The 27,917-nt window shown below is 46.2% G+C and overlaps 1 protein-coding gene and 1 long non-coding RNA gene across 2 annotated transcripts in view; one reads left to right on the top strand and one right to left on the bottom strand.

Moving 5' to 3' along the window:
• The window catches only part of hipk2 (homeodomain interacting protein kinase 2), a 118,469-nt gene that overhangs the window by 82,910 nt on the left and 7,642 nt on the right, over positions 1 to 27,917 (bottom strand). Inside the window, exons 2-3 of the mRNA XM_079501877.1 lie at positions 7,106 to 7,534; positions 5,395 to 6,274 (exon numbers count right to left, since the gene is read on the bottom strand). Of these exons, the coding sequence (XP_079358003.1) occupies positions 5,395 to 6,274; positions 7,106 to 7,534 (1,309 nt within the window). The remainder of the gene's footprint in view (positions 1 to 5,394; positions 6,275 to 7,105; positions 7,535 to 27,917) is intronic.
• LOC306923658 overlaps positions 8,190 to 27,917 on the top strand; it is a 164,616-nt gene continuing 144,888 nt past the window's right edge. The window contains exon 1 of the long non-coding RNA XR_013790096.1: positions 8,190 to 8,264. This is a non-coding gene — a long non-coding RNA (uncharacterized lncRNA). The remainder of the gene's footprint in view (positions 8,265 to 27,917) is intronic.

Raw genomic sequence — 27,917 nt, 5'->3', positions numbered from 1 at the left:
ATGAGAACCACTGTTTTACCCGACACCAGTCTAATCTAATGAGAACCACTGTCTTACCCGACACCAGTCTAATCTAATGAGAACCACTGTCTTACCCGACACCAGTCTAATCTAATGAGAACCACTGTCTTACCCGACACCAGTCTAATCTAATGAGAACCACTGTCTTACCCACCAGTCTAATCTCCCTCCACCTTCCAACCACTGCACATGTACTAGTAGTTACAGTTGGGTGCCACCGATATTGTCCCTTATCATTTGACCCATTTAGGCCTGACCTCAACATTTTTAAAAATCCTTCTAAATCCTCCAGTTTTCTGAAATAAATATTTTCACGATTTTTCAAAAATAGCAGACCTACAAGCTCGTAGCGCACCACTCGGTGGCGCGCTATGAGCTTGTAGATCTGCTATTTTTCAATAGCTAAATTATAACATAATGCTTAAAACACCAAAAGGGGTTCCCGCCCAAAATGGGTTAACTGTCCTTTTGCGCAGATCACGCAAACCTCAGCAAAAAGAAAAGGACAATATCGATGGCCTCCAACTGTAGTAGTTATATTGTATTAACATACTCTACCATAAACTGGATTAGTTAAAATGACCTTTTATTCATTCAAATACGTTCTGATTGCAGATTTATCTCAAATGTACGAATTAACACTGACAATTTCACCACAGCAGCCAGCTGCACAGCCTCAGGGAACTACGTAAACCACCAGACTCCAAACTGAATGACGTCGCACTGCATTCCGCACATCTCACTCCCCCTTTTTCCCCTACAATTCCAACGAGATAAATAGGACAAGTAAAGTTGCATGCCCAACTGGGACGAGACAATAATCCCTTTAACCATGCTACAGCCACCTTACTTGTTACATCATTAGCTATAATAGGCCAAAAAGGGGGAGTGGTGTGGGGGTCTTGTCAGAGAGGGGGGCAGCTTGGCAGGTTTGGATCACAAGGTTCACCACAGACATCAGAGCACAGTAGGTCTGAGCTATTGAGTGAAAATATATTGAAACCGACATTGAGAACCAATAACCTGACTTAATCTTGCTTCCCTTACATTTCAATCAATCGTACACAAGAAAAAAATATTTGCTATTTTCACTATGTACATTTTTCCTAATGATCGTTTGTTAATTTGAATAGAGGCAAAAGTTTGAAATAATCCTTATATTGATTTGAAGTCATATCACCCTACCCAAAGTCAGAGCCAGCAGCATTGCTTTATCACCCAAAACATTACATTGTTCCTGTAAATAGCACATTTCCTTGTTGTTGCTTTATTTGCATGAGTCAATCCTGCAGGAAATCCATAACTCATTTGCAAGGCAAGTTAACAACCCCCCCCTACCCCCCCCCCCCCACACACACACACACACACACACACACACACACACACACCAACCCCAGCTGCTTACAGCATCTACAGTATGGCTCGCCTTGAATGTAAACTGTATGGCGTAGCCTATCACATCCAATTTCCATTTGTACGAAAAGAGTCTTAAATATGTCGTATAGTTTCAAACATGTTCCCCTAGACTCCAGCCCAATCTGACATCTCACTTTCTCAATAAGAGCAACAACATAACGAAAGAATAAAAAACATGGCCTTCAGGGAAATGATGAAACTTTACCATAAAGTAGGAGACAACTTTACGTAACCAGGACTAAAGGAAAGAGCTGAGGAAATTCCAGGCCGTTTGCTGTTACTTGTCCCGCGGAGGTCGACTGGAGTGTAACATGGATTAGACGGCTCTGGCCAAAACAAATAATCACAGGGAACGCTGTGCATGAGGCCAGCGCGAGACAGGGAAACACATCTTTACATAACCCCCCCGCCCCTGAAAAGTTATCATCTGTAATCTTGGGATGGTCTAGTTTATCCTACTCATCTCAACCCATTATGGACCGGTTGATGTTCTCAGCTAGGGTTGTGTACTTATAGTAACATGAACCCAAGAACCTTCTGTTCACACAAATGACTTCTGTTGCTGTTAGGACAACCCAGTACATCTCCGTTTTTTTCCTGAGCTTCATAATAGGGATTTATACTTTGTTGTATGATGATGTGAGCTAGTAGATTGTCTATTTTATTTAATCCCCCAGAATCCCTCTCTCCTCACTGCAAGACACAACACATGTGCTGTCAGGTTTTGCAAACAATCAATTTGAATAAACTCACTACTGGCACATGATTCATATTGTAATATGCTAGTGGTTTCTGTTTATGACTATGACATGGGTCTGAATGATTGTGGTTGTTGCGAGGATGATGGGGTACCCCTCTCCCCTCCAAGGGGTACCTGGGCCAAAAAAGTGTGAGAACCCCTGACTCTAATGTTCACCCCTGAATAGGACCGACGCTCTAAGGGTTCATGCGGTTAACTCCAGTAGCTCAGACAGATGACAGTCATCCCTGACTCCCTGGTCTAATTCCTGGTGGCTGATGGGAAAAGCTCTCGTCCGTATCAGAGCTTTTTTATCCCTCCCTCTGCTGCCAAGAGGAAATTAAGGCATGATCTCTCTCTCTCTCTCTCTCTCTCTCTCTCTCTCTCTCTCTCTCTCCACTCTTCACTCCCCCGCTAAACAAACAGCAGCGCTTTATGGCTCTGCTTGTTGACCTACGGGCCTGTAAAGGAACACTCACATGTTGGCTACTGGTTGTGTTTACTTGAGGATGAGTTAGTGACATGAACAGGGACTATGGGTGACTGACACCGGTGTGTGTTGATCTGCTGGACATTAGACTGTAATGAGAGAACAGGCCGCTTGGTGTGAGATTGGAGGAAAAGAGGTTTTGGAGTGCTTTCAAGAAACGAAAGCCAAAACCGCAGGGCGCAAAACAACACTTTACTCTGGTTATCAATGACAGAGATCATTATTAACCACTTAAACACCTACAGTATACACTTCGTTGACCGGGGTCCCCGACAGCGCTATACTTGATCCACTAAGTCTAATATTTCCCTCTACACAACATTTTGGGGAAAATAGCTGATCTAGGCAATTTGTTTTGTCCAAAAGAAAACATAAATGCAGTGGTTTCAGTCTGTCTCCTCTTCTGACTTTTTCCCAGGTAAAACAATCACATCCTGTGATTTTGGTTTTGTTTAATAAAAGTCATTGATCTGCTCTGAAGAGCACAAAGAAGCTCTTCTTTCCACATAATCTACACTACGCAAGCTAGCAAGGCCATAGAGCTACGGCCCGGCTGGCACACATGTGTATGCATGCATGCGTGCGTGCGTGCGTGCGCGTGCGTGCGTGCGTGCGTGCGTGCGTGCGTGCGTGCGTGCGTGCGTGCGTGCGTGCGTGTGTGTGTAATCACACGAACGTGTCTGTAGCGTAACGTGTGGTGCCATGCCTCACACACCTGTTCTCCCCTACGCTCCAGCACCAGGCCGCCCAAAACAAAGCTTCCCTCTGTGTGGAAGTGAGCACCGTTTGATTCGTCGCACCACCCCCCCCACCACCACCAGTGCGGCCTCGCCTCCAGCCGAAACCTAAACACAGTGTATTTGCTACGGGCCGCTAGAAGGACTGTTTAAGAACTGCTGGGGAGGATGAAGGCCTTTTCCCAGAGCGTCATCTGGTTCTAATGCTCGGCCCGCTGGTGTGGATTACAGGGGACGTATTACAGGAGAACTCGCTCTGACCCCTCCGTCTGCATTGGGGGGGAAATGGGAGCCAGCCGTTGGTGCTGCTGGGCAGAAGGGGGCACCCGGGTGGTGGGTCAGAATTGCGTTTAGGAGTTAATCAAACTGTTAATCAAACTAATTATTGTAACTTCATTATAAAAAATTAAAAATAAAGTATTGATTTTAATCAAATTTACCTCGGGAAATTTTGAACCACTTCAACTTGGGTCAAAAAAGCTGATGAGAGCTTCTGTATTTTTGTGGGGCACCATTGTAGGTTGTAGAAATCTGATTAAGTGGTTAATCAGACAAATCAAGAATTTCGTGTTGATTCAATGATTCACTCAAGCAAACAATAGAATAATCGTCACTGAGAAAATAATGAATAGTGTAGTGTTGTACTCCCCCAACCCCCCCTAACCCTAACCCCCCCCCCCCCCCCCCCCCCCCCCCCCCCCCCCGACAGCTGAAACACGGGTCGCCTTTTCCTTTTCCTTACAGTCTCTCGATGTGAGAAGAAGAAAATAACATTTAGCCGTTTTCCCAGGTGCTGTCATGGCATCATCACTGTTAGCTCTACGCAGGCTATGAAAGCAACTGGAACAAGTGTTCTTTAATCTTCAAAGCGAGCACGCACACCATGCTCATTGTGTATCTCCTCATCATATCAAACACAATAAGCAGTTGGTTTCTCAGCCAGCCATGTATCGCTTTTATTTATTTATTCACTGCCCAGTCTCATCATATTTGGAAGGTCAAATATGGGTGGTTACCCGGGGGGGGGGGGGGGGGGGGGTAGAAGGAGAGTGAGAGAGAAGGAGAGAGGGGGACGACGACGAATGACAAAAGTATCTTAGAACTCTGGCAGTGAGCAGGCACGTGCAGGGGTGGGGGGTGTGGCTAGGGGGCTTGAGCCCTCCCTGACCTTTTGCCTCAAAGTGCCCTTTCCATCAAAAAAAAAGAGAAAATCAGATTTTCTTTTTTTTTCAGTCCACATAAGGGCATGTGGGGGGCCAATGTGGCCAATAAGGGCCATAAGGGCTTACCGGTATGTTGGGGGGGCAATAAGGGCGAATTGGCCCTAGAACATTTGACAAGTAATGATAATTCCACTATCATAATTATTATTTATAATTATAATTTTAATGTGTTGGCTGCCATCAGTCAGTTTTAGTTTCAGACTAATGAGAACATATTGCTTATTTTACTGTCCAATGACATGGATACAAGGGACGGACTCCACAAAAAGACCACCCCCAAAAATCGGTGCGTGCTGCACGTGCGCCCACAAATGTGCCCTTTTCTGGGGTTTGAGCTCCTGCCCCCCCAGTGCTCTCTGCACGGCCCTGGCAGTGAGCGTGAGCCAAGTAATCACCGCACCACTAGGAAAACATTCCACAAAAAATCGAGCGGATGAATCAAACAAGATGCATAACAAACACGCTGAAACAATGTGAGTGAGAACAAATTGATCTGCCCTCCCTGACGGCAGCAGCATATTCTTTCCTTCTGCACTTCCTGACAATGCGGCAGTGACGGCCGTACATTTGCAACATTTGTACATCTTTCGGACGGGACGTCCATTTCAAAACATCTCTTAGATCACAGATTCTCAACTTGGGTTCCAGGGACGCCCAAGGGTACTTGCGAGCGTTTCTACAGAGGGCCAATCATATTGAAAGGGCATTGAGAATCACTATAACGACAGATCCAGTAGCCGTGAAAAAAGAAAAGCCTGTTGTTCCTACCTGTAGTATCTGGACTGCAGGTAAGTGGAGCACACAGCCTTGGAGACGTGGCTGGCCGAGCCAAAGTCGATGACCTTGACCCTGTAGGGCTGCCGGGACGGGTCTACCAGCATGATGTTCTCGGGCTTCAGGTCGGCGTGGATCAGGCCCAGGCTCTTGAGCTTCATCAGGGCCGTGGCCACCTGCTGCAGCACGGGCCGGATGTACTTGAGCGGCAACGGGCTGAACTTGTTCTGCTTGAGGAAGTCGTACAGGTTCTGCTCCAGCATCTCAAACACCAGGCACGTGTGGTTCTTGTGCTGGAAGCACTCGTACGCTCGCACAAAGTTGTAGTCGTCGGCGTTCTCGGTGCTGAGGCGCGCCAGGATGCTCACCTCGATCTGGCCCTGGCGCGCGTACGACGGGTGGTTCTTCAGGATCTTGATGGCCACGATCTCGTTGGTGCCGCGCTTCCAGCACTTGACCACCTGGCCGAAGGTGCCGCGCCCCAGGAACTCCAGCACCTCATAGGTGTTGGTGATGGAGCACAGCACCTCGTGCTGCACCAGCTGGTAGTCGCCCTCACCGTTGGAGCCGCTGTTCTTGGAGGTAGCGGTGGAGGCCGTGGCGTTATTGGTCGTGGCGGCGGTGGTGGTGGTGGTGGTGCCGCTGGGCGCCCCGCCCCCCCCGCCGCCCCCCTGGCTGTTCTGGTTCATGGGCTGACCGCCGTGCTCCTCCTCCACGATCTGCACGCTGCTGTTGCTGTTGTCGAGCTCCTCGCTTTTGCGCTTAAGCCCGCATCGCTGGTACGTGTCCAGGAGGCTGACGGTGCTGCGGCGGGTCAGGTTGTGAATCGCCGAGCTTCCTCCTCCTCCTCCCCCTCCTCCTCCTCCTCCGCTGCCTAGGGGTTAATAATAATAATAATAATAATCACCATCATGATCATTTTAGTTGACAATTGACAAATCATTTGGTATTAACAATGTGTTTTTTTGTGTGTGTTTTTGGCGTTGTGCTGCTGCTGCTTTGTGATCGGTTCTATGGCGGTTTTTATGTATTCTTTTAAGTTTTCTTTGGTAGTAAAACAAAATGGATTTTTTTATATATACTTTTTATCCCACGATTTTGGTGACACATTTTTTTCACCCAGTGTCAATTGTCTGTGTAATCCTGGGCGCTACACTCCCTCTGCCAACCCATGGGGAGAGCAACAGACTGACCTCATGCTTCCATCTATGCATGAGGAGTCCAAGCCGGTTCTTTTCACCTGACAGGGGGGAGTTTCCCCGGTTGGACGTAGCATGTGGAAGGAACACGTTATTCCGACCAGTTCCTTTCCCCTCCATCAGGCACCCCGGCTGGCCAGGGGGAGGCAGTTTTAGAGACCAGTATTACTGCATGTTTTTGTGAGGGTACCCTAGGTGACACGGGGAGAACATGCAAACTCCACACAGAAAGGCCCTTTCGCCAACCCCGCCTCGGGTGTGGGCACTGATGACAGGGAGGAGAGAACACGGCCCCAGTGCCCAAAGCGTCCCCAGCGGGAATCGAACCCAGGACCTTCTAGCTGTGACTGAGGCAATAGCGCTACGGACTGTGCCACCGTGCACTAAATGGAATTCAATTCAAATGACTATGACTAAATCAAAATAAATCTTCTAACCAATGAACATTTCACAGTATCATACACGTGTAATAAACGCCTCACCGCTGCCACCACTTCCGTTGCTACTGCTGCTGCCGCTGCTGCCGCCGCTACCACTGCCGCCGAGCAGAGACCCCACGGGCGGAGCCCCGGACGAGGTGCTGCTGCTGGCCGAGGCCACCACGATGTCTCCGGGAAGATAAGCGGTCGCCGGGAAGATAAGTGCCGCCTGCTCGTAGGGCAGGGCGCCGACCACCTGCAGGGAGGAGCCGGTGGCGGCCGAGGCGCTCTTGCCGATGCTGTGGTGGTGGTGGCTGTGGTGGACGTGGCCGTAGGCCTTGGCGTGGTGGCTGCTGTGGTGGTGGTGGTGGTGGTGGTGAACGATGCCGTAGCCGGTCATGTCCCAGTCGCCGCCGCCGCAGCTGCTGCTCTGCTCCACCTTCAGCTTCTTCACGCTAAAGAAGGCACTCGACTGGAGAGCGCGTGGGGAGAAGACTTGCACTTGCGCGGCCATACCTGACGGGGAGGAAGAGTGTAGAGAGGGAGAGGAGGGGGAGCGACGGTGTGAGAGAGAGAGAGAGAGAGAGAGAGAGAGGGTGGGAGAGAGAAAGTGAGAGGTTAGGAATGTGAGACAGTGTTTGAAACAGGAGCAGTCGAAGGTTTAAATAAAGACGGCTCAGGTCAGGGAAGGTCATGATGATCCTGTTGAGTTTTTTAATTTATTCTTCTGCACTATAATTTTAATATCATATTTGTATGAATTCAAACTCCTTTTGTTGTGTTTATTTTGCTCTGTGTCTTGATGTCTCAATGATTATTGGCATAGCACTTTGAATTGCCTCTTGTCATTGAAATGTGCGATACAAATTAACTTGCATCTGGCATGGCCAGACTAATATCACTGCATAGTTATAATAGTGGGCTCTGATTGGTCACCCACAACTCTAGGGTGAGCAAAATGTAATTCAAACTGAGGAGTGCCAGACCAATCTCCCCAGGGTTCTTTTTTTCTTCCAGTAGTACAGTAGATGTGTCTGGTTTCCAGGCTATACCTATTCTGGGCCCAACATCAGGAAATGAGGGTCAGTTTGAGGGTCCAATGGAGTTAAGAGGTTTTGTTCCAAGCGTGTTTAACTACTTTCCATTGGTTCAATATTTTCTAAACAACACACAGACGTAAAGGGTGTTCAATAGCACTGATTTATGCAAAAAAAAAAAGCTAAAACCTCAAAAATGGAGTTAGGAGGTTTCCTCCCGACAGCAACGATACTATTTTTGGTGAAGATAGTTTGGAGCGAATACAGGAAGGGGCCCTGGGGGGGCTCCGGTCACCCAAGTACAGTACATATAGGGTTTAAGTGTTTAAAGAAAGACTGCTTGGGTCAGGGCAGGTCATTAGACTCAAAGCGTCATTGCCTCCCTGATGCACAATTTAGTGATTCAGTGAGTGTTATCTGAACTATATTGACTATTTGTTAGTTTGGAGCTAAATTGTTTTAAGCTCATAACTTGCGTAACATGTTTTTTTTACGTATGGATTTTGCTTGTTCGGCATTGAGACTTCAACCAGGTTTGATGTATTGTAGCTGAACATACTATTTAAATCAGTGTGTTTATGTGAAAGGCGGGTCGCTTTTAGATGGAGCACATATGCAGACCACTGACGCATGCAGAGGAAATGCCATTTCCCGGCCGTTTCCATCTGCAGCAATGTAAACATGTGGACTGAAGACTATAAGAGTATGCCTTCATGGGACAATCCAAAATTGGGTCTGCAGGAAATCTTGAGATGCCGAACACTCAAGGACTATTGCTATTTCCCTTCTAAAAACAAAACAAAAAGAACGATTGGTTTATTGCTGCACAGCCTTCACTGAGAGGGTAAAAAAGATCATATTGCAAATAACTATGCCAAAACAACAGGGGGGCACTTGAACTCCCTCTCAACCTCAACATCACAAAGGCAACAAAACAAAAAGCAAAATGTGCAGCTCTGCTCTGCTCTGAACTCCCTGGGAACTGGCCCGCCTCGGAATAAGCAAAGCTTCTCCAAGCAAACAACTGCCCAAAATAGTCCCTTTCTTTATCTACCTCTCTCTAACAGTCAGACTTGTTTGTAGTTCTGAAATGATTATTACAGTGCAAAGGCAGATTACACCAGAGCCGGCAATACATGGTATGTTGTTTAAACAGTTTCCAGTGCAACCACCACAATTAGTTTACTCCCAGCAATGTACAGTACAGTAAAAGCTTCCACCTGGCCCCTCCAACACCCATCCTGATCCCACACACACACCATCACATCTATCTTCAGATCATCTGGTGACCATCTCAAAGGCTCCCATTGTCTCTGCACACACGCACGCACGCACGCACACGCGCACACGCGCGCGCACGCACGCACGCACGCACGCACGCACGCACGCACGCACGCACGCACGCACGCACGCACGCACGCACGCACGCACGCACGCACGCACGCACGCACACACGCACACACACACACACACACACACACACACACAGGGACCAACAATCACTCAACCCCCAGAAACTGTTTGATGTAAGAATAATTGCCCCCCTTTTATGCACATTTACAGACAAACTGTAAACCCTCTGATCCTATTATGGAGAAATGCTTTGAGCTTTTTGTTTTCCTGAGGTAATTTTTCCTGCTGGAGGACCTTCATATACTTCTCGGGGTCTATTCGGGGGATGGACGGAAAGCAGAGAAGGAGGAAACATGCCTGGTCACTTTGTCATTATTAGCCCGGGGAGCGGTGATGATGATTAATTCAGTAGGCGAGCTGGCAGCACTCCCTACACTTAACATCGCTTGCTTCGTTAAACTCTCTTCTTTTCTCCATCTCACCTTCTTGCCTCTCTCTCTCTCTCTCTCTCTCTCTCTCTCTCTCTCTCTCACACACACACACTCACTCACTCACTCTCTCTCCCCTGTGGTCCTGACCTTGCATTACTCATAGCTCCGGTCATCTGGTTATCCGAGTCCTAACACTGCAGGATTGGATCCCGCTGCATATATATTCCAAGACTGGGCACTCGCCGTAAGCTATTTCAACATACCACTGCACTGCACCTTCTCAACCCACCCGTATACAGTACAGTACGTACCGTCCCCTGCATGATAGCATTAAAAAAACAGCCCGGTTCTTATTGCCTTCCATGGTAACTTGGCCTGTTAAATTGGTATATGGCCTGTAACAGGCCGACCATGGAAGGCACGAACCTGCCTTTCTTTAACAGCCCACAGACCAGTCCAATATGGATGGCCTGTGGGAGGTAATGAAGAACGTCCGCTGGGCTATTAAGGGCAAGCCCCTCTGCTAATCACATAAGCCCCCGAAGGCCAGATGTCACAGCTTCCTTGGATTACCAGTTCCTGTTGCCTGGACTTTACGCTAAAAATAATTTGAACGATGGCCTGGCTTCATCACAAGGCGTCACCGACGGACAGCGACTGAGCGTCTGACCCTGTAAGTGGAATGACAGAGCGATGGACAGGAGCCAGGAGGATGTACGTGCTTAGAGCTTGGCCGATGTTTTGTCAAAGAAAGTGCAGCATTTTCTAATCAATTTGATCAACTTAAAGATACGTTCCTATTTAACAAATAAAAGTTAAAAATATACATTTGATAGATTAAAAAAAAGTACATTTTCAAAAAGAAAATGCAACTATAATTAATTATACAATGATGAACAAGCAAATCTGCATCGGACACATAACTGCCAACATCAACGTCGCCAGAAAAAAAGTAAAATACTGACCGATATATTATGGCCACACCCATTATCAGCCCATGACTCTAGTAAGGAGATACAGACCGATGGACAGAAGGATGGACGCACTTAGCAGCTCTGGCCTGTTCCCTGTTATGGAGCATTCCAGGATTACATATCCGTCAGCGTGATTATGGATGGCCGACGGCCGTGACTTTGGTTTCCACAAGGCCAGGATAATTGCTGTTTCCATTAGACGACCTATACTGCATTTAATACCTCCTCAACCCCCATCTCTCAGTCACTCTGTCACGTCTTGTCAGTTAGGCTATAACACTATACACTTTATAATCCTTTAGCGTTTATTGAACTCTGAGAGAGCACAAATGTAATCCTTCGGGTCCATTTGGTTACATCTGTGCTCTCTCAGAGTTACAAATGGATCATGTAAAGGGGGTGTAAGTGATATTTTTTGTTAAAATAAGTATAATATTCCCATACTGATCACTGCTATAGAGTACATTTATTTGTTCAGTAACAGTGGTCACGACATCTCTCCAGAGTCCAGCTCTTTAGTAAACAGAAAATATCTTTTCAGATTTAGATACCAATTGTATCTAGTGAGGAGAGAAATTTCATACAGGGTCTAATTTGTAGGCTACTGATAAAACAAAGAAAAGATTAGCCAAAAACAATCTCTCTCCTGAGTGGATAAAATCGGTATCCCACCTCACCTGCAAATGTATTACTAAAGAACTGGGGAGATGGGGAGAGCCCTGATACCGATCAAACACTCTATAGCAATGATTACTATCCCAATGTAGAGCATCATTCTTTTTTCTTTCTTTTTGTATTTTAAAACAGTTTGACAGCATATCCCGCGTTCCACGCTGTTTAATCCATTGTCTCCCCCTGCGTAATACGCTAAACCCACTATTTGTTTTATGTGTTTAATTCGCTGTTTTTTAATAATTAAAAAGAATTAGCGGATTTGTCACGGACCTGGTGACGAGGCCGTTGTGTTATGATGACGTAACCGTTAAATCGACCCGTGCACTGGACTGCAAGGGCTTCTGGGAAAATGAGTTCAATGCAAGTGAACAGTGGTTTTGACTGGGTTCCGCGAGCCCCTACTGCTCTTCTGCGTCACCTTCTGGATTATTTTTCGGTTCGACAACAAGCTATGGGACTATTTTCAGGGGGATTTTCATGGATCAAAGGCGCAAATACTACGTATTATACTACTACGTAATACGTATGCTCCAAAGGTAATTAAACAATCCCGGCAGCCTCGGTATATGTCATATTTTAATATAAAGCCCTCAAAGTGTTTTAAAACATACCTTGATATATATAACATATATTGATAGAAATGTAATCAAATTGACCTTTACATGTTCCATTTGGTTACATTTCTACACACTCAATGAGTAAATGAGCTCTGGGGATTTTACTTTGTGGCTGCACAGTTGGCACGTGTTAACCTATATGGAGCAATGAACTTAAGGCCACTTCAGTGCCTTTCCACTAAATTGGGAACGTTTCTGTGTGCTGAAATAGTGCCCCTGAAATAGAAATATGCCTGTTCTTTAGAAATGCGCAGGAAATTCTTCCCCTGACTCACTTAGGAAATTCTGCGGAGACCGGGACAGAAGGATTAGCAACACAACTTAGGGGCGAACATGAAGTGCAATTCACTTATAAAGACTGTGGGTCGAACACAGATAAGTAATTAAATGAGCCGACAGTGAGAGGTCACAGAGATGGAATGTTATCTCATGACAACACACTCTGTGCAAACAACGTGCTTGTTTGTACATTGCTGGAATAAGCCACTCTGGTGCGACGCTTTGAGAAACACAATTTGTGCAGCTGAAGTTCACAGGCATTTATGTTCATGAAACCAAACCACCCCCCCCCCCTTAAAAAAAGAAGAAAAAAAGCCTTTTTACCGCTGTCGGAAACAACGCAGTGCATAGCTGTTCCCTTTGAGAAAGAATTCCCTCTTGAAGTTTATTTGAAGCGCTGATCTCCGCGCCAGGCATGAAAAGCTGCAAAAGGCCCATTGTTTTACATTTACAATGTTGGAATGCCTTCAGTAGCACCAGAGCCTCCATTTAGCATACCTTAAGGAGCTCGGTGTGTTATTAAACATACCACAGAGGCACTCTCCACTGTTTAGAAGCAAGCATGTTGAAATGCTAATAGTCAAATGTTTTCAGAGAGATTACGTCTCTCTGCAGGGCTTTGCTAATCTTCTTTTTGGTAGGATCAGACATGTTGTGCATGCCACGCATGGGTGGGGGACGGGTAGAGAGGGCATAAGTGGGGGAGGAGGGAGAGGAGAGGGGGCAGCGAGTGGCCCTTAAAGTGGGGGAGCAGGAGAAAGGGAGAGGAGAGGGGGCAGCGAGTGGCCCTTAAAGTGGGGGAGGAGGAGAAAGAGGGGGAGAGGAGAGGGGGCAGCGAGTGGCCCTTAAAGTGGGGGAGGAGGAGGAAGAGGGGGAGAGGAGAGGGGGCAGCGAGTGGCCCTTAAAGTGGGGGAGGAGGAGACGGGGAGAGGAGAGGGGGCAGCGAGTGGCCCTTAAAGTGGGGGAGGAGGAGACAGACGGGGAGAGGAGAGGGGGCAGCGAGTGGCCCTTAAAGTGGGGGAGGAGGAGACAGACGGGGAGAGGAGAGGGGGCAGCGAGTGGCCCTTAAAGTGGGGGAGGAGGAGAAGGACGGGGAGAGGAGAGGGGGCAGCGAGTGGCCCTTAAAGTGGGGGAGGAGGAAGACGGGGAGAGGAGAGGGGGCAGAGAGTGGCCCTTAAAGTGGGGGAGGAGGAGAAAGATGGGAAGAGGAGAGGGGGCAGAGAGTGGCCCTTAAAGTGGGGGAGGAGGAGAAAGATGGGGAGAGGAGAGGGGGCAGCGAGTGGCCCTTAAAGTGGGGGAGGAGGAGAAAGGGAGAGGAGAGGGGGCAGCGAGTGGCCCTTAAAGTGGGGGAGGAGGAGACAGACGGGGAGAGGAGAGGGGGCAGCGAGTGGCCCTTAAAGTGGGGGAGGAGGAGAAAGGGAGAGGAGAGGGGGCAGCGAGTGGCCCTTAAAGTGGGGGAGGAGGAGACGGGGAGAGGAGAGGGGGCAGCGAGTGGCCCTTAAAGTGGGGGAGGAGGAGGAGACGGGGAGAGGAGAGGGGGCAGCGAGTGGCCCTTATACATCTCAGCCCCTTACATTTCAGCCAGTGACCCGCTTCTGTTTTCTGAGCTCCCTTTTATTAAACTCTTCATTTGTATTTCACTGACGACATGGCAAGAGTGGCGATGAGGGAATCTTGCCCACATTGTCCTTCGCAATTATAAAGGAGTCTTTGGTCACACTCAAGCCTCTTGTAATGCCACATTGCCGCATTGTGCATTCGTAACTTCCATCGACTCATTTATATGCAATCTGAACTACAACTGCCAAAACGATAATTAACCACTTAAGCCACTTATCCTGTACTATTGAAATAGCTCATTTCAAAACATTTAAAGTGTTTTAAAAACTGATGAAATGTTTTGGGTGGAAATAATGGCAAGGTGAAACTAAAGTGCTCCTGTCAGGTGGAAACCTCATACTGTATGTCCCAAACTGTTACTTTTCAGGATTCAAATAAAAAAAAGCAAAAGTAGCAGATCTACAAGCTCTGTGTTTTGAGCATTCAGATCTAATACTTTTCATACTTTTGTGTGACGCTGTAATTGAATCAAGTTTAATCAAGGGCGTTCCTGAAAAAATAAAAAAAGTTAAAATATGAAGATAAGATAGCTTATCTTCTGCCCGATAGCTACGATATGCAATCAACCACAACTGCCAAAATTATACGATATACCCTTTACTTAAGCACTTAAGCCACTTTATCCTATTTTATACGTTGGCTATTCAAAAACAGCTATTTTCAAAACATTTATGATTTTTTTATATTTCTATAAAAGTGTTTTTTTACAACAGACTTTTTAAATATTGGGAAATATGGGAAATATGGGAAAATAATGGACAGTGCTAAATAGTGGCAACCAGCCAGGTTGAAAGTGGTTCAAATGAGCACAGTATGCTGTTAATATAGTCCATTCTATCAATAGACAGGGTGCCGCTCGACTGTTCCACATCTCGCACCGTAATATGGCTGACAGGATGTTTCCCCGCTGGCAGGTCACTCTGTCCCCCAGGCTGAACGGTCACCTGCACATAATGGCTTCCAGGGCTGACTAGAAGGCCCTCCTGGTGGGATGACCCTAAAAACAGCCTCACCAAGGTCCATCTGAAGAACAACATCTCAGTGTCTGCAGGACCCAAGTGGAGTAGAACGGGGGGGGGTTGGGACATCACTTGCTAATGAAGTGACCTCTGACTGTCTAGACAAAGCATTAGACAACGCCTACCGCCCCTGCGTGCGTGCATGGGTGTGTGCGACTGTGCGTGCATGGGTGTGTGCGACTGTGCGTGCATGGGTGTGTGCGACTGTGTGTGCGTGTGTGGATGTGAGTAACTCACTATCCCTAAATGTCCTCTGTACCTCTGCCTTTCTGCAAACAAACCCTCCATCCATCCATCTACACACACACACACACACACACACACACACACACACACACACACACACACACACACACACACACACACACACACACACACACACACACACACACACACACACGGAGCCCCGTTTCCATCGATTACACAAATGTCTGTTTCAGACCCCCAGACACAGACGTCAGACACAGATCCGTCATTAAGAGCCCTGGTGGAGGAGGTGGAGGTGTGATGGAGACACAGAAGGGGGCCAGAGAACAGAACAGAACAGGGTATGATGCAGCTAGGAATGAATCCATGCCTGAAGAGGAACATATTGTCTACACAGAGCAGCCAGCCATGGCGTCTATAACCTGGCCTTGTGTTCCTGTCTGTCTGACTGATGTCCTCTGGACCCTGTCACCCCGGAGTATCTGTCTGTCTCTCTCATTTGTGCACGCACGCACGCACGCGTGCATCACCCCGGGGCCACTATTGACCATCCTGTCCGCTTTCATGGTGCACTAATCTGTGCTTATTTATAGGATAATAATGCATCAGAGGAGAAAGCAGGGAGATACTGTCTCACACACACACACACACACACACACACACACACACACACACACACACACACACACACACACACACACACACACACACACACACACACACACACACACACACACACACACACACACACACACACACACACGCCCAGTTATATGCTGGTTGATGCAGCAACCTCTGTGCTCCACGTGAAGATTGCAAGCTCTCCTGTTGTGGCATGTTGCCATTTCCCTGCAACTGTCAACAGGAAGAGGAGGGACAGGAGTTGCTGCCCACCGTGTATGCGTACGGACGGACGGACATGCTGGAGGGCATATGAGCACCGCCCGTTAGACACACATGTACACACAGGGCGTCTTCTTCGGTCATAAATCAGCAACTTGCCTCCTGCTGCAATGCAAATGTGACACTCCCCACTTCGTCCCCTTCCTGGAAGCAAACGGCATAAGTGTGTGTGTGTGTGTGTGTGTGTGTGTGTGTGTGTGTGTGTGTGTGTGTGTGTGTGTGTGTGTGTGTCTGTGTGTGTGTGTGTGTGTGTGTGTGTGTGGGTGCGTGCGTGCGTGCGTGCGTGCGTGCGTGCGTGCGTGCGTGCGTGCGTGAGTGCGTGATTGCGTGCGTGCGTGCGTGCGTGTGTGTGTGTGTGCCATGAGATAACATGGCACACACACACGGGGGGGATCAGAGGCACATGTCTCCCACCACCACCGTACCCATTCTGAATACCTCTGCTGAATGGCGGAACTGTGTGAGGGCCTGCAGCTGAGCCTCTGCACCACCACCGCTACACTACAGGGACGTTTATTAGAACGTCATCTTTTCCACACAGACCTGCTGCATGTCCGTCCACTCTCTGGACCAGTGAGTTACAAAATGTTTTAGCTCGATGACCCAAAATCATGACTCCCCGCGATCCACACTATAGTGAAAATAACCGATCTACAGTACAAGCCAATCTACAAGCTCTTAGATCAGCTATTTCCCCAACTTAAAAGTATTTTTTCTCCCACTAATTAATGGACTTTTTTCTTAATTTTTTTATGGAATTCTTTTGAGAAACGTTTGAATTAGTTTTTGACTAAATTTTGATGAAATTAAGAAGAAGAAAACATACAAAAAGTAGGAGACAAAACATACAGGGCTATTTGCTTGCAGCACATAACAATTGGCTCGTGACCGACATATAGTTCACGACCCACTGTTTGGGAAACACTAGAGTGCACTGTAGCAACAACTGAACAGCTCTGAACCACATGTGAAGTTTAACGGCCGCTGTGAGTGAGGCGGAGCACGTGTTTCTCTTGGTTGGTTGTAAAAGGGTAAAGCAGTGGTTCTCACTGCTTTACCCTATATATCCGCGGCCAAATATATATTAATTTGGGGGTCCTTGGCACAAAAAACGTTAGAGAATACTAACGGACATGAAGCATTGGTTCTCAAACTCCCCATGACTCTGATAGTTACAGAGCTATAAAGGTTCCAGATAACTTAAAATAAATGTACCACTAAGATACAGTTAAAACCAGCCTGTAACAAATAAATAAATAACAAGCTCGCAGTGCGTCGTATATAGCTTGTAAGTTTGTAGATCTGTTGGTTATTCAAATCACAAGTTAATCAAAAACACATCCTCCCCACCAAGCAAGAAAGAAAGAAAGAAAGAAAGAAAGAAAGAAAGAATGAGGTGAAAGAGGCTTAGGGAGAAACTGGTTGTTCTGGACCCTAGAACAAATAAAACTGAATGAATACAGCAGGACAACAGTGGGGGACGTGTCCTCAGAGGTTCTCAGCCTTTTCAGACCCCCCAAAAATCTATCTGAGGACCCCCCCCCCCATAAAAAAATCCTGTGGCGGTCCCGACCCAAAGGTTGAGAACCACACAGGTTAAACCAGTAAACCAGTAACACCTGTTATTCAACGTTTTGAACAGATTACAATGGACATCCGTGTACGTTTAGCTGCACTGCTTTGACAACAGACCTAATAGGCCTCCATGTTGGAGGCCTACACACACACACACACACACACACACACACACACACACACACACACACACACACACACACACACACACACACACACACACACACACACACACACACACACACACACACACACACACACACACACACACACACACACACACACACACACACACACACACTGATAAGCAGCCCTTCTCCAGGGTGCTTATCACTCACACACAGTGACAAACCAACGGCCCTCTGCTGCGCAGCACTTCCTCTCTGTCATTAGGATCAACAATGACAGCTGTGCTCACACACACGCACCTATTATAAAGAGCTAACCATATACTTTATATACGCCGTAGACGGTATGGATATATAGAATAATAATATCCCTATGCTGCAAGCAACAGGGGAGGGAGGCCAGAAGGGATTTTTTAGGTACGACGCTGATACCAATTTTTGAAGACTCGTACACCAGTGGCCAAGGACCCCCAAATGCGCATCTGAAGTGTATTAAACAATGAAACTCACCAACATTGCAGCGTTGCAACATTTACATCACTGAGGATACGTCCCAGTTGCATCCATGCGATTTTCGTTCTGAGGTATTCTATTTATAGTGACTCATAGGAATAGACTATGTGACAACCAGGTATAGTCTGGTGACCACTGGAGAGACGGGTGACAGCCGGAATGTAGACGGCACCCCGGGAGCAGTATGGGTTAGCGCCCCAGCCTGCATCCTCCGTGAAGAGGAAGCCCAAAAACCTTCGATGAGGCCTTTAGGAGGGCCATTCTAGCCGCAAGTGGACCCTGCAATGCTACCGTTGCCCAGGTGGAGCCTGCAGAACCATTGCGTCTCAAGAATCCACCACTCCTGAATGAAGTGTCTGGTGCTGGGAGTCTGTGCAACGCACAGGTCCTCGCTGTACTCCTGGTGAGAGCAGGAGTGGACCTGGTGAGACGTAGGAGGGGCCCAGACAGGAGGCAACCCACAGAGCCTAGTCCCTCCACATGCCAGAATTGTACCTCTCAGTCCCGGCATAGTAGTTCCGGAGTGGTTCCAACGGATTGTGTGGCCCTGGTCTTTCCCTAGTGGGTCTGATCGAGGGTCGCTAGTAGCTACTGGGACGTAAGTCGGGAATTGATCACCCCGGCTGGGTCACCTGAGTGAGGGGTATGATGTTCGCGAGACCCGAAACCCAGATGACTTGGGATACATCACTGAGGATACGTCCCAGTTGCATCCATGCGATGTATTTTCGTTCTTAGCTATACGCAAAGCTTGAATTATTCTCTTTATTTGCAAAGTGTTGAGTTACTTCCTGTCAAGACATTCCTTGCAGATGATTCTTTTTTAAGTGTCAGAGTTTGGAAGCTGCCTCCTGCATTATGTGCAAATCCAAAACAGGTGCTAAGCAGGGCCGTTAAGTGATATCCAACGAGCGCTTCCAAACTCTAACACTTAGAAAAATAATCACCTGCAAGGAATTTCTTGACACGAAGTAGCTTGTTCATAACATGTCTACGGTGGATTTTTATGAAACAAACACTTTGCAGATAGAAAGAGAATAATTCAAGCTTTTCTTACAGCTGCAATGTTGGTGAGTTTGGAGTTTGCAGATAGGACTTTTCTGTTTGGATGTCTGGGCTGTCAATGGGAAATTGCACCTTGCTGGCAAGATGGAAATTGGACGTCTGGACGCAGTCTGCATATGGTCTATTGCACCTGTAGCCAGACGGCTACTGTAAAAGGTGTGGGTGAGAAAACATTGTAAAAAAATATGGTCAATTGATCTGTGAGCGGCCACATGCAATATACTGTAGATGTGACTGTTAGTGCGAACTTGACCATGTGACACAGATATACCTACACTCTGAAACGGATAGGAGCCCTGTGCGTGCGTGAGTGCGTGCGTGCGTGTGTGCGTGCGTGCGTGCGTGTTTATGGCACACAGACCTGTTTGCTGTTCTTGCAGTGTTGCAAGCTGAGCTGAGCTCTTGAAAGGCCAAAGCAGTCGTGCATGACAGAAGCCCCATTATATGCAAACACACAATCAAGGACACACACACACACACACACACACACACACACACACACACACACACACACACACACACACACACACACACACACACACACACACATTTACATAACCCTGGAACCATCTAGCCATCAACTGGATATTAATAGTCGGCCATGAAAAACAGAATGCTGCGTTTTGTAAAGGAAGTTTTTAGCAGTTGGAAACCTTCATCTTAGTTCAAAGGCATCTGATTGATTGATTGATTGAAGAATTTATTAACAGTTTGCAGAATTACAGTACATTTCAAGCACAAACTCAATACAAAGGCTGTTAACTGTGAGTGGACGACCCAATTAAGCATTACACTTGTTTCCAACAGGGTCCACCATGTTCAAATCATCAAAACATTTAGAGACGTACAAATAGACACTTCTATAGACAGAACAGGAATTCATCAAAAACTATCATCTTACGGGCTACAGGAATGCAAGTATAATCACAAACTAAAACAATCAACAGACAAACACATCTGACAGAAAACAAATAGATTAAGAACCACTTTTTTTGGTCCCCTCAGTATTATATCTCACTTTGACAACATGTAGTCATTCTGTTAAATTATAGTGTCAAAACCAGTGTACTATTTTGGGAAGTTCAGAATTCGATCGATTAATATCACTGTCGATCTCAAAGTTAAATCAATGCATTTACACAAACATGTATTTAAGAACATATTTACATTATACTACATTCCAGGTGATGATCTTTAGTTTAGGTATACATTTTCAAAGTGTGGTCCGGGAACGCCTTAGGAGTCATTGAGAGGGCCCCAGTGGGTCCGCTGCATTCGCAGCAAAAGATAGAGTAGTTTCCACACCTCAAAGTCACTAAAAACGAAGCTTTAGACCTCCCAAAACAAACTGACACAGCTACTTCTCTGCCGTAAGCCCATGACCTGCCCATTTCCAACACACTTTGCTTGTTTTGGATGGCTCAGGGTAGAAGACAGGGTTAAGCAAATATCAACAGGACTGGTATTTAAGATTTAAGGGACAATGTCCTCAATACCCTCATACCTGTCTAACTACTTCTCCAAAGTGAGTGACACACACAGCCACAACACTAGAGGGAGTGACCATGCTCTGTACCACTAACATTCAGAACAAACATGGGATGATTCTGTGGAATGCCCTGAAATTAGTCCTGAGGACAATTCTACAAATGCCTTCTAAATTTGAATGGTTTTCTGGAAGAAAAAAAAACATGTTTCTATATCAGTGGTTCTCAAACATCATGTCATGTCAAGGACCCCCAAAAATGGCCGCCGACCCCCATCAGAAAATATGTTGTTCCAGCGACCCCCCCAGAAGCAAAGATTTGAGTTAAAAACGTTCGCTCTGAAAGAATATATATTCAAAGATTTTTCAAAAATAGCAGACCTACAAGTTCATAGCGTGGCTGTAGCTTGTAGAGCTTGTAGAGCTTGTATTTTTTCATTAGCTAAAGTATAACACGATGCTAACACCAAAACGGGTTCCCGCCCAGAAGGGTGTGAATCACTGATTTCTTTCTAAATTGGCCTGAACAACGTCTATCAGGAGTGGACCACAAGGGGAGGTAAATGCAAATTCACTGCTGCCGTTTTTCCTATTTGTACATATTGTGTTTTGTGTTTGCTGATGATTATGTATTGTTGTGTAACTGCTTTATGCAAATGATGATTTATCGAATTGAATACATAGGATCACAATGGAAACAAGTCGTCAGGAACTTTCTGTGTTATCATTTTAACCTTAATGTCTGACTGTACCACGTGTTGTTTACAGTTCTGAAGGACGGCTGGGGGTCCTTGCTTGTAGAAATCACTGCACATAAGCTTTCTGGATCCTTAGAAAAACTAAATGAGCTAGCTGGGAATACATGTGAACAACGTCATGCAATCATTTATTTCACAGAACTTTTTAATTGTATTGTTTGTTCTTGAACTGTAGCTGAAATCTTTAAAAAAAAATACACACACACACACACACACACACACACACACACTTTAGTACGCCATTGTGTCCTAATCCAACTGACTAAACATGTCGGTTGAGTCCTTGTGGCCACAGAGATGAAGTAATAAAGAGGTAATAAAAGTGTTCCTGCATCCTAATTCAGCATCAACATCAAGGCTTCAGTCTGAGATATTTCACAGTCTGCTCAAAGTCGCAAATAACTTGTGCCAAGGCTGAACAAACAGCATTAAAACCCACAATGTGAGCACATTTTGTCACGCTTGATTTGGCCTGCAATGCCATTCCAACAGCCTCAGATGAATTTACACAGCAGGGATTCCTAACCTTTTGGTAAATAATTGGCAAACACCAAGATTTTAATCTAAAAAGTAATGTAAAAAAGTTGTTTTCAATCATGTTCCTGTCAAAGACCCCCACCTGGGACACTGACGGACGGTGGACCCCCAATAAGAGAAGATTTGTCAACATTTGTCAAGAAAAGATCTCATCTACGAGATGACAACATTGCGACGCATTTATAGTTTTCAAATCAATCCGTGCTTCAAATTTGACAATAGCGTAACTTAGGCAAAGACAACTTAAATATATAACGATTACAGAATATCACCAGATTGGTCCTTTAAATTCTACTAAGCCCCCCCCCCCCCCACAACTGTACATTCTGTCTCTGTCCTTCAGAGGTGTACAGTAATTGGGTAAAAAAAATAAAAAAGCTTTGCTTTGCCGCCGTGTCCTGGACAAGAGGCATGAGGATGACGTGTCTTCATAGCTAAAGGTCAGCCATTGGCCTTTTTCAGGGCTGCCTGTGTGTGTGTGTGTGTGTGTGTGTGTGTGTGTGTGTGTGTGTGTGTGTGTGTGTGTGTGTGTGTGTGTGTGTGTGTGTGTGTGTGTGTGTGTGTGTGTGCGTGCGTGCGTGCATGCGTGCGTGCCTGCCTGCCTGTGTGTGTGTGTGTGTGTGGTGAGCATTGATCACTGATCCTGGATGTCAGTAGGAGGAGGAGACAGGCTGGAGGAGATCCATAAAAGCCGTGCCTCCCCGCTCCGCCCCCACACTGCAGGGTGTGGGGCGGGAACCACCGGGGGGAGGGGGGGTGGCAGAGAGATCCTTACAGGTTACATTACATTACAAGAAAAAAGCAAACCTCAGGGGCTTATTTACCTATTTAGCTTCCATTTGTACACTCCCAGATTTACAGACCTTCTTGACATTCTGGTGGTCTGTGTCCTCCTGACGTTGAGAACCAGTGTCTTACACCATCCCCTCCCCTCCACTCCAAACCCCCAGAACACCCCATGACCTCTGCATGGCGTTGCCCCTGAAGACCCCAGCCCCCACCACCACCACCACCACCACGGACCCCCAGCTCTTGCAGGGATATAGAGGGCATTCATCTAGCCACCGTGCTGCTGCTCCCCTTCCTCCACTTCCCGGTTCTTTTTTCCTCCCTCCTTTCCATTCCTCTCCTCTCCTCTCCTCTCCTCTCCTCTCCTCTCCTCTCCTCTCCTCTCCTCTCCTCTCCTCTCCTCTCCTCTCCTCTCCTCTCCTCTCCTCTCCCTCTCCCTCTCCCTCTCCCTCCCTCCCTCTCTCTTTCTGCGGCTCGGCTCTCCCTGTATCTCTGTGTGCCATTCTCCTCCTGCAGTCTGCCTGTGTCCCCAGGGCCTGAATGAAGGGTCAGTTCAAAGGGCTGCCAGGCAGAGCAGCCTGGTTAGTCATGATGTGGCCTGAAGCTTTGAAGTGAGGAGTGTCTCTAATGGGCGTGAGGCCTGGTTTATGTAGCAATGCACTGGGGCCCTGAAATATGAATAGTCCAAACGGCTATCGGCTACCATCATTGAAAAAAAGAAAGAAAGAAATCTCATTTCCATTACAGCGGAATGCTCCGGCCCCGCGGTTATGAACAGGAGAGTAGCCCCCCACCTCCTCATCTCCACGGTCTCTTTTATTCTTTTTTGATTGATCGAATATTTTATTGGTCAGAAATCTTAACTTTTTGGTCTCCTGATGGAGGATTTTTCAGGCCAATTCTCTTTCGCTAAGGGTTCTTTTTTGGGAGGGGTGATTAATTTGTACCGTGCCTTAATGGTCAAATCTTTCAAGTTAACAAGTCACCTCTTAATGTGGAGTGTTAACAGGAACCGTTCATAGAGAGAGGGAACCTGGCATTTTAAAGTTGCACGACCGCTTCTGTTGCACTGAACTATAAGGTTAAACTACTGAATATGGAATGGATGAAAAAGCACAATGACTGTGAAAGAATATTATGGTTTTATTTTAGAAATATTTAAAAAAATAATGACTGTATTAATCTTCTGAGTTCATATGCAAAAGGAAGAGCTCTCTGAAAAAAACATAACATTTCAGAGTCTCCTCTGTTATAAGGCTTGACGAAATAAATTAATAATGAGAATTATAATAAAGCCTTCCCTTACTGCATTGATTTCTTTAAGTGGGGTCCGGGGATCCCCAGGGATCCTTGGGGGGGGTTCCAGGGGGTCCCCAGTAAAGGTTGATGTAGCATCACACGACAATGTTTGATAAATGCTGGCTTATAGTGTACATCGAAACTGCACAGGTTTCTTCAGCGATGTTACAGTTGGAGGCCATCGATATTGTCCTTTTCTTTTTGCTGAGGTTTGCGTGATCTGCGCAAAAGGACAGTTAACCCATTTTGGGCGGGAACCCCTTTTGGTGTTTTAAACATTATGTTATAATTTAGCTATTGAAAAATAGCAGATCTACAAGCTCATAGCGCGCCACCGAGTGGCGCGCTACGAGCTTGTAGGTCTGCTATTTTTGAAAAATCGTGAAAATATTTAGAAGGATTTAGGATTTAGAAGGATTTTTTAAAATGTTGAGGTCAGGCCTAAATGGGTCAAATGATAAGGGACAATATCGGTGGCACCCAACTGTATATCATGCAATTGGGTTCTCATGCAGACACTGCATGGTATTGCACTAATTTGGAAAATGTAAATGTGTTTAGTCTCTGAGAACATTCAGTCCCAGGGCCCTCACATGTCAGGACTGGAGAGGAAGTGAGAGAGCCAGGGGGAAGTGTCGGTGAATCAATGATTTCTTATCATCTCTCCCTTTCAACGAGTCCCTCATCATAAAAGCTAATAACTTTTCAGCTTTCAGCGGTAAAGGCTATAAAGGGGTGGGTGTCTTGGTAATCTAGTGTATACGGAGGCGGTGAAAGACCATAGTTCAGCCTCCGATGCAACCTGGCTCACCGTGTCCGCTCGGTTTGACATCACGGCACGGGTGAAAGAAGTAAAGTAATCTGATGTGTTACTTAAGTAAAAGTATAGCAATACCAAAGGTATAGACAATTCTTTGTTTACAAGTAAAAGTTAAAAAAAAAGTACACATACGCACATTTTTGGAAAATATTTCAAAATGTGGGAAATTCTTAACTAAAATAATCAATCTACTTTTTTGTATTAATAATACAAATGTGCAAAGTAATTATAAAGGTAGTGTCTTGCAACTATCTAGACTAAACTGAACTGTCTTTATACATTCATGACTCTTATTTATGATGCACTTTCATCACATAGGATGCATTCCATAACTGTATTATGCAGATTAGTTTTATATTATGCAGTTAAATCCCACCTCTCCATATGTATTTTATGATATTACTATCTTTTAACTGCAATAATGGGACTGTACAATTAAGAATTTCACCCACCTGACTTGTGTGACAATAAAGATGGATTCTGATTCTATTTTTCTCTGAAATGTAGTGTTACCGCTCTGCACAAAATAAAAACACCATAAATATTTTATTTCTTTCATAAATAGAGAATCTTTCACTCAATAGGAACTGCTCCTTCCTAAAGATAATATGAGCATCAAAGCAATATTTTAAATACTTTGTATTAGCATAATTATGTATTCCATATATTCCATAGGGCTGGACCACACATGGACATATGACATCATCAACTTGGGACAGGAGCAGTTCCTATTGAGTGAAAGATTCTTTATTTATGAAAGAAATAAAATATTTAAGGTGTTTTTATTTTTGAATTTGTGTTGTAGTGGGCAAGTATAATGTTTTAAGGCATATTTGTCTTAGCCAGGGATCCTTTTAAGTGCAGTGCTTGAGTAAATGTACTTAGTTACTTTACGCCGCTGCCTGTGCAGATTTTTGTCTCCAAACCTACAATTGTGAAATAAACTGTGATGATTGTTTTACTGCATTTCACCGTGCCGCATTTTATAGCCCCACTCTGATCTGCTCTCCGTCAGCATATTTCATCACATCTCACAACACCTTTTGATGTGTACTTTATCGGTCTTCTACTGGAAAAGATCCCTCTCAGGGGAATCTGAAGAACTCCCAAGAGACCCCCTAAAAAGCACACCAGATTAAAGCGCACCAGAGAGGGAATCTCTAGCACTATGTAGTAGCGAGTCACATTTCATATTCGGTCTGCAAGTTCAAAATGTATTGCATTGGGATGCATTTTGAGCTTGTAGATCTGCTATTTGTTGCTACTTTTGTGTGACACTGTACTGACTGTAGTCTAGTGTGACGAAGAAGGGCAATCATTTATGAGGAAAGAATCTAAAGATACTTAAAATATGGATACAAGTTTTCTTTTGACTATCATCGGGATGTGTCTTGTCCCCAGTTCACAGCTACTTAAACATTAATACATTAATGAGAAAAGGAAGAATCTTAAAAGAAACTGGAAGGGAAAAGGAGGGAACAGTAGAGAGGATAATTTTATACTTTGTCAAACGACGAAAAGAAAGGGTGCCATGCTGCCGAGGCAGGCAGACGGAGCAGCAAAAGGGCAAGGAAAAGAATAGCGACTAATTTCCACGCCTGTTGATCCTTCTGAATGCACCGGTCCCTGTCTGTCTCCTTCCTGGCTGACGCTCGCCCGCCTGCCCGCCCGCCCGGCGCTCTGTGTGCCTGAAGGCTCCTGGCTCTGGACACAACAAGGACCTGGGCCTGAAAACACTCCTCCTCCAGTGCCTTTGAAGTCCTTCTGGTTATCAGCCAAGCATAGCGCTTGTACCTGCAGCCATCTGTGAAAGGGGGGCCACCAGGGGGCCAGCCTCGATGCTCTGCTTCCCTTCCGTGACAGAATGGAAGCCAGCGAGGTTCTGATGCTGTGGAGGGGTGGGGTGGGGGGGATTGGGGGGATGACAGGACAAGGCGGGCGCTCCCTACCTGCCTGCGTCGATGAATTTTGAGTTTAGACCCCCAAGCGAGCCGACAATCCTTTCACCTGTCTTTTCCTACTCACTCTTGCAGGGTTAATTTCATTATCTGTTCATTTCAGTATCACCTGTCTGTAAACACTGCTGCTCTCTCTCTCGCTCTCTCTCCCCCCACTCCCCCTCTCTTTAACCTTCTCCTCTGCCTGAAGAAGTACAGAAAATGAGAATATGAACGGCTTGATTAAAAATAACTGGAGATCCATTCTTCACTCTAAAAGACTGCGTAGAATGCGGGGGAGTTTTCTTTAAATGAACAAGGCCCCGGCATGAGCGAACTATCTGGGCTAGTTAAAACGGTAACCCCTTCCGCCACATTCGTATACCTTACGTCATCCCCTGCCTCTGCTCGACATCGGAGGCTTCGTGTGCGCCCCCCCTTTTTTGTGGCGCTGTGTTTGTGTGGGAGACTGGGAGTGATGTGACCTGTCAGGCTGAAAGGCCAAACGAGCCCGGTGGTAAATACAGCCGGCCAGCGCCGCTGTTCTCTTCCAGAGAGTACCGTGTCAAATGCACCGGTATGGAGGGACATTATCACTAACAATAGGATTAAGGCTGCAGACAATGTGCACCAAACAACAGGCTACGGTTGGTGAGGTACGGGGGGTTGGTGCTCGGGCAAGGCAAAGACAGGGGTGGGGTGTGTGTGTGTGTGTGTGTGTGTGGGGGGGGGGGATAGCCAGCGACCGCAAGGGGTGATGGGGATTTAGGTTTGTTTAACCACTTGAGAATAGGGAGGCTATTCCTCAGAATAGCATCCCCCCAAACAGCATCCCTTTTCCTATCCATGGGGAAACCTTGTTGTGAGCTTGTAGATC

This window comes from Electrona antarctica, assembly GCF_951216825.1.
Source record: "Electrona antarctica genome assembly, chromosome: 5".
Classification (NCBI taxonomy): Eukaryota; Metazoa; Chordata; class Actinopteri; order Myctophiformes; family Myctophidae; genus Electrona; species Electrona antarctica.
Note: the sequence above shows the minus strand (reverse complement) of the source record. Positions and strands in the feature narration are given on the sequence as shown.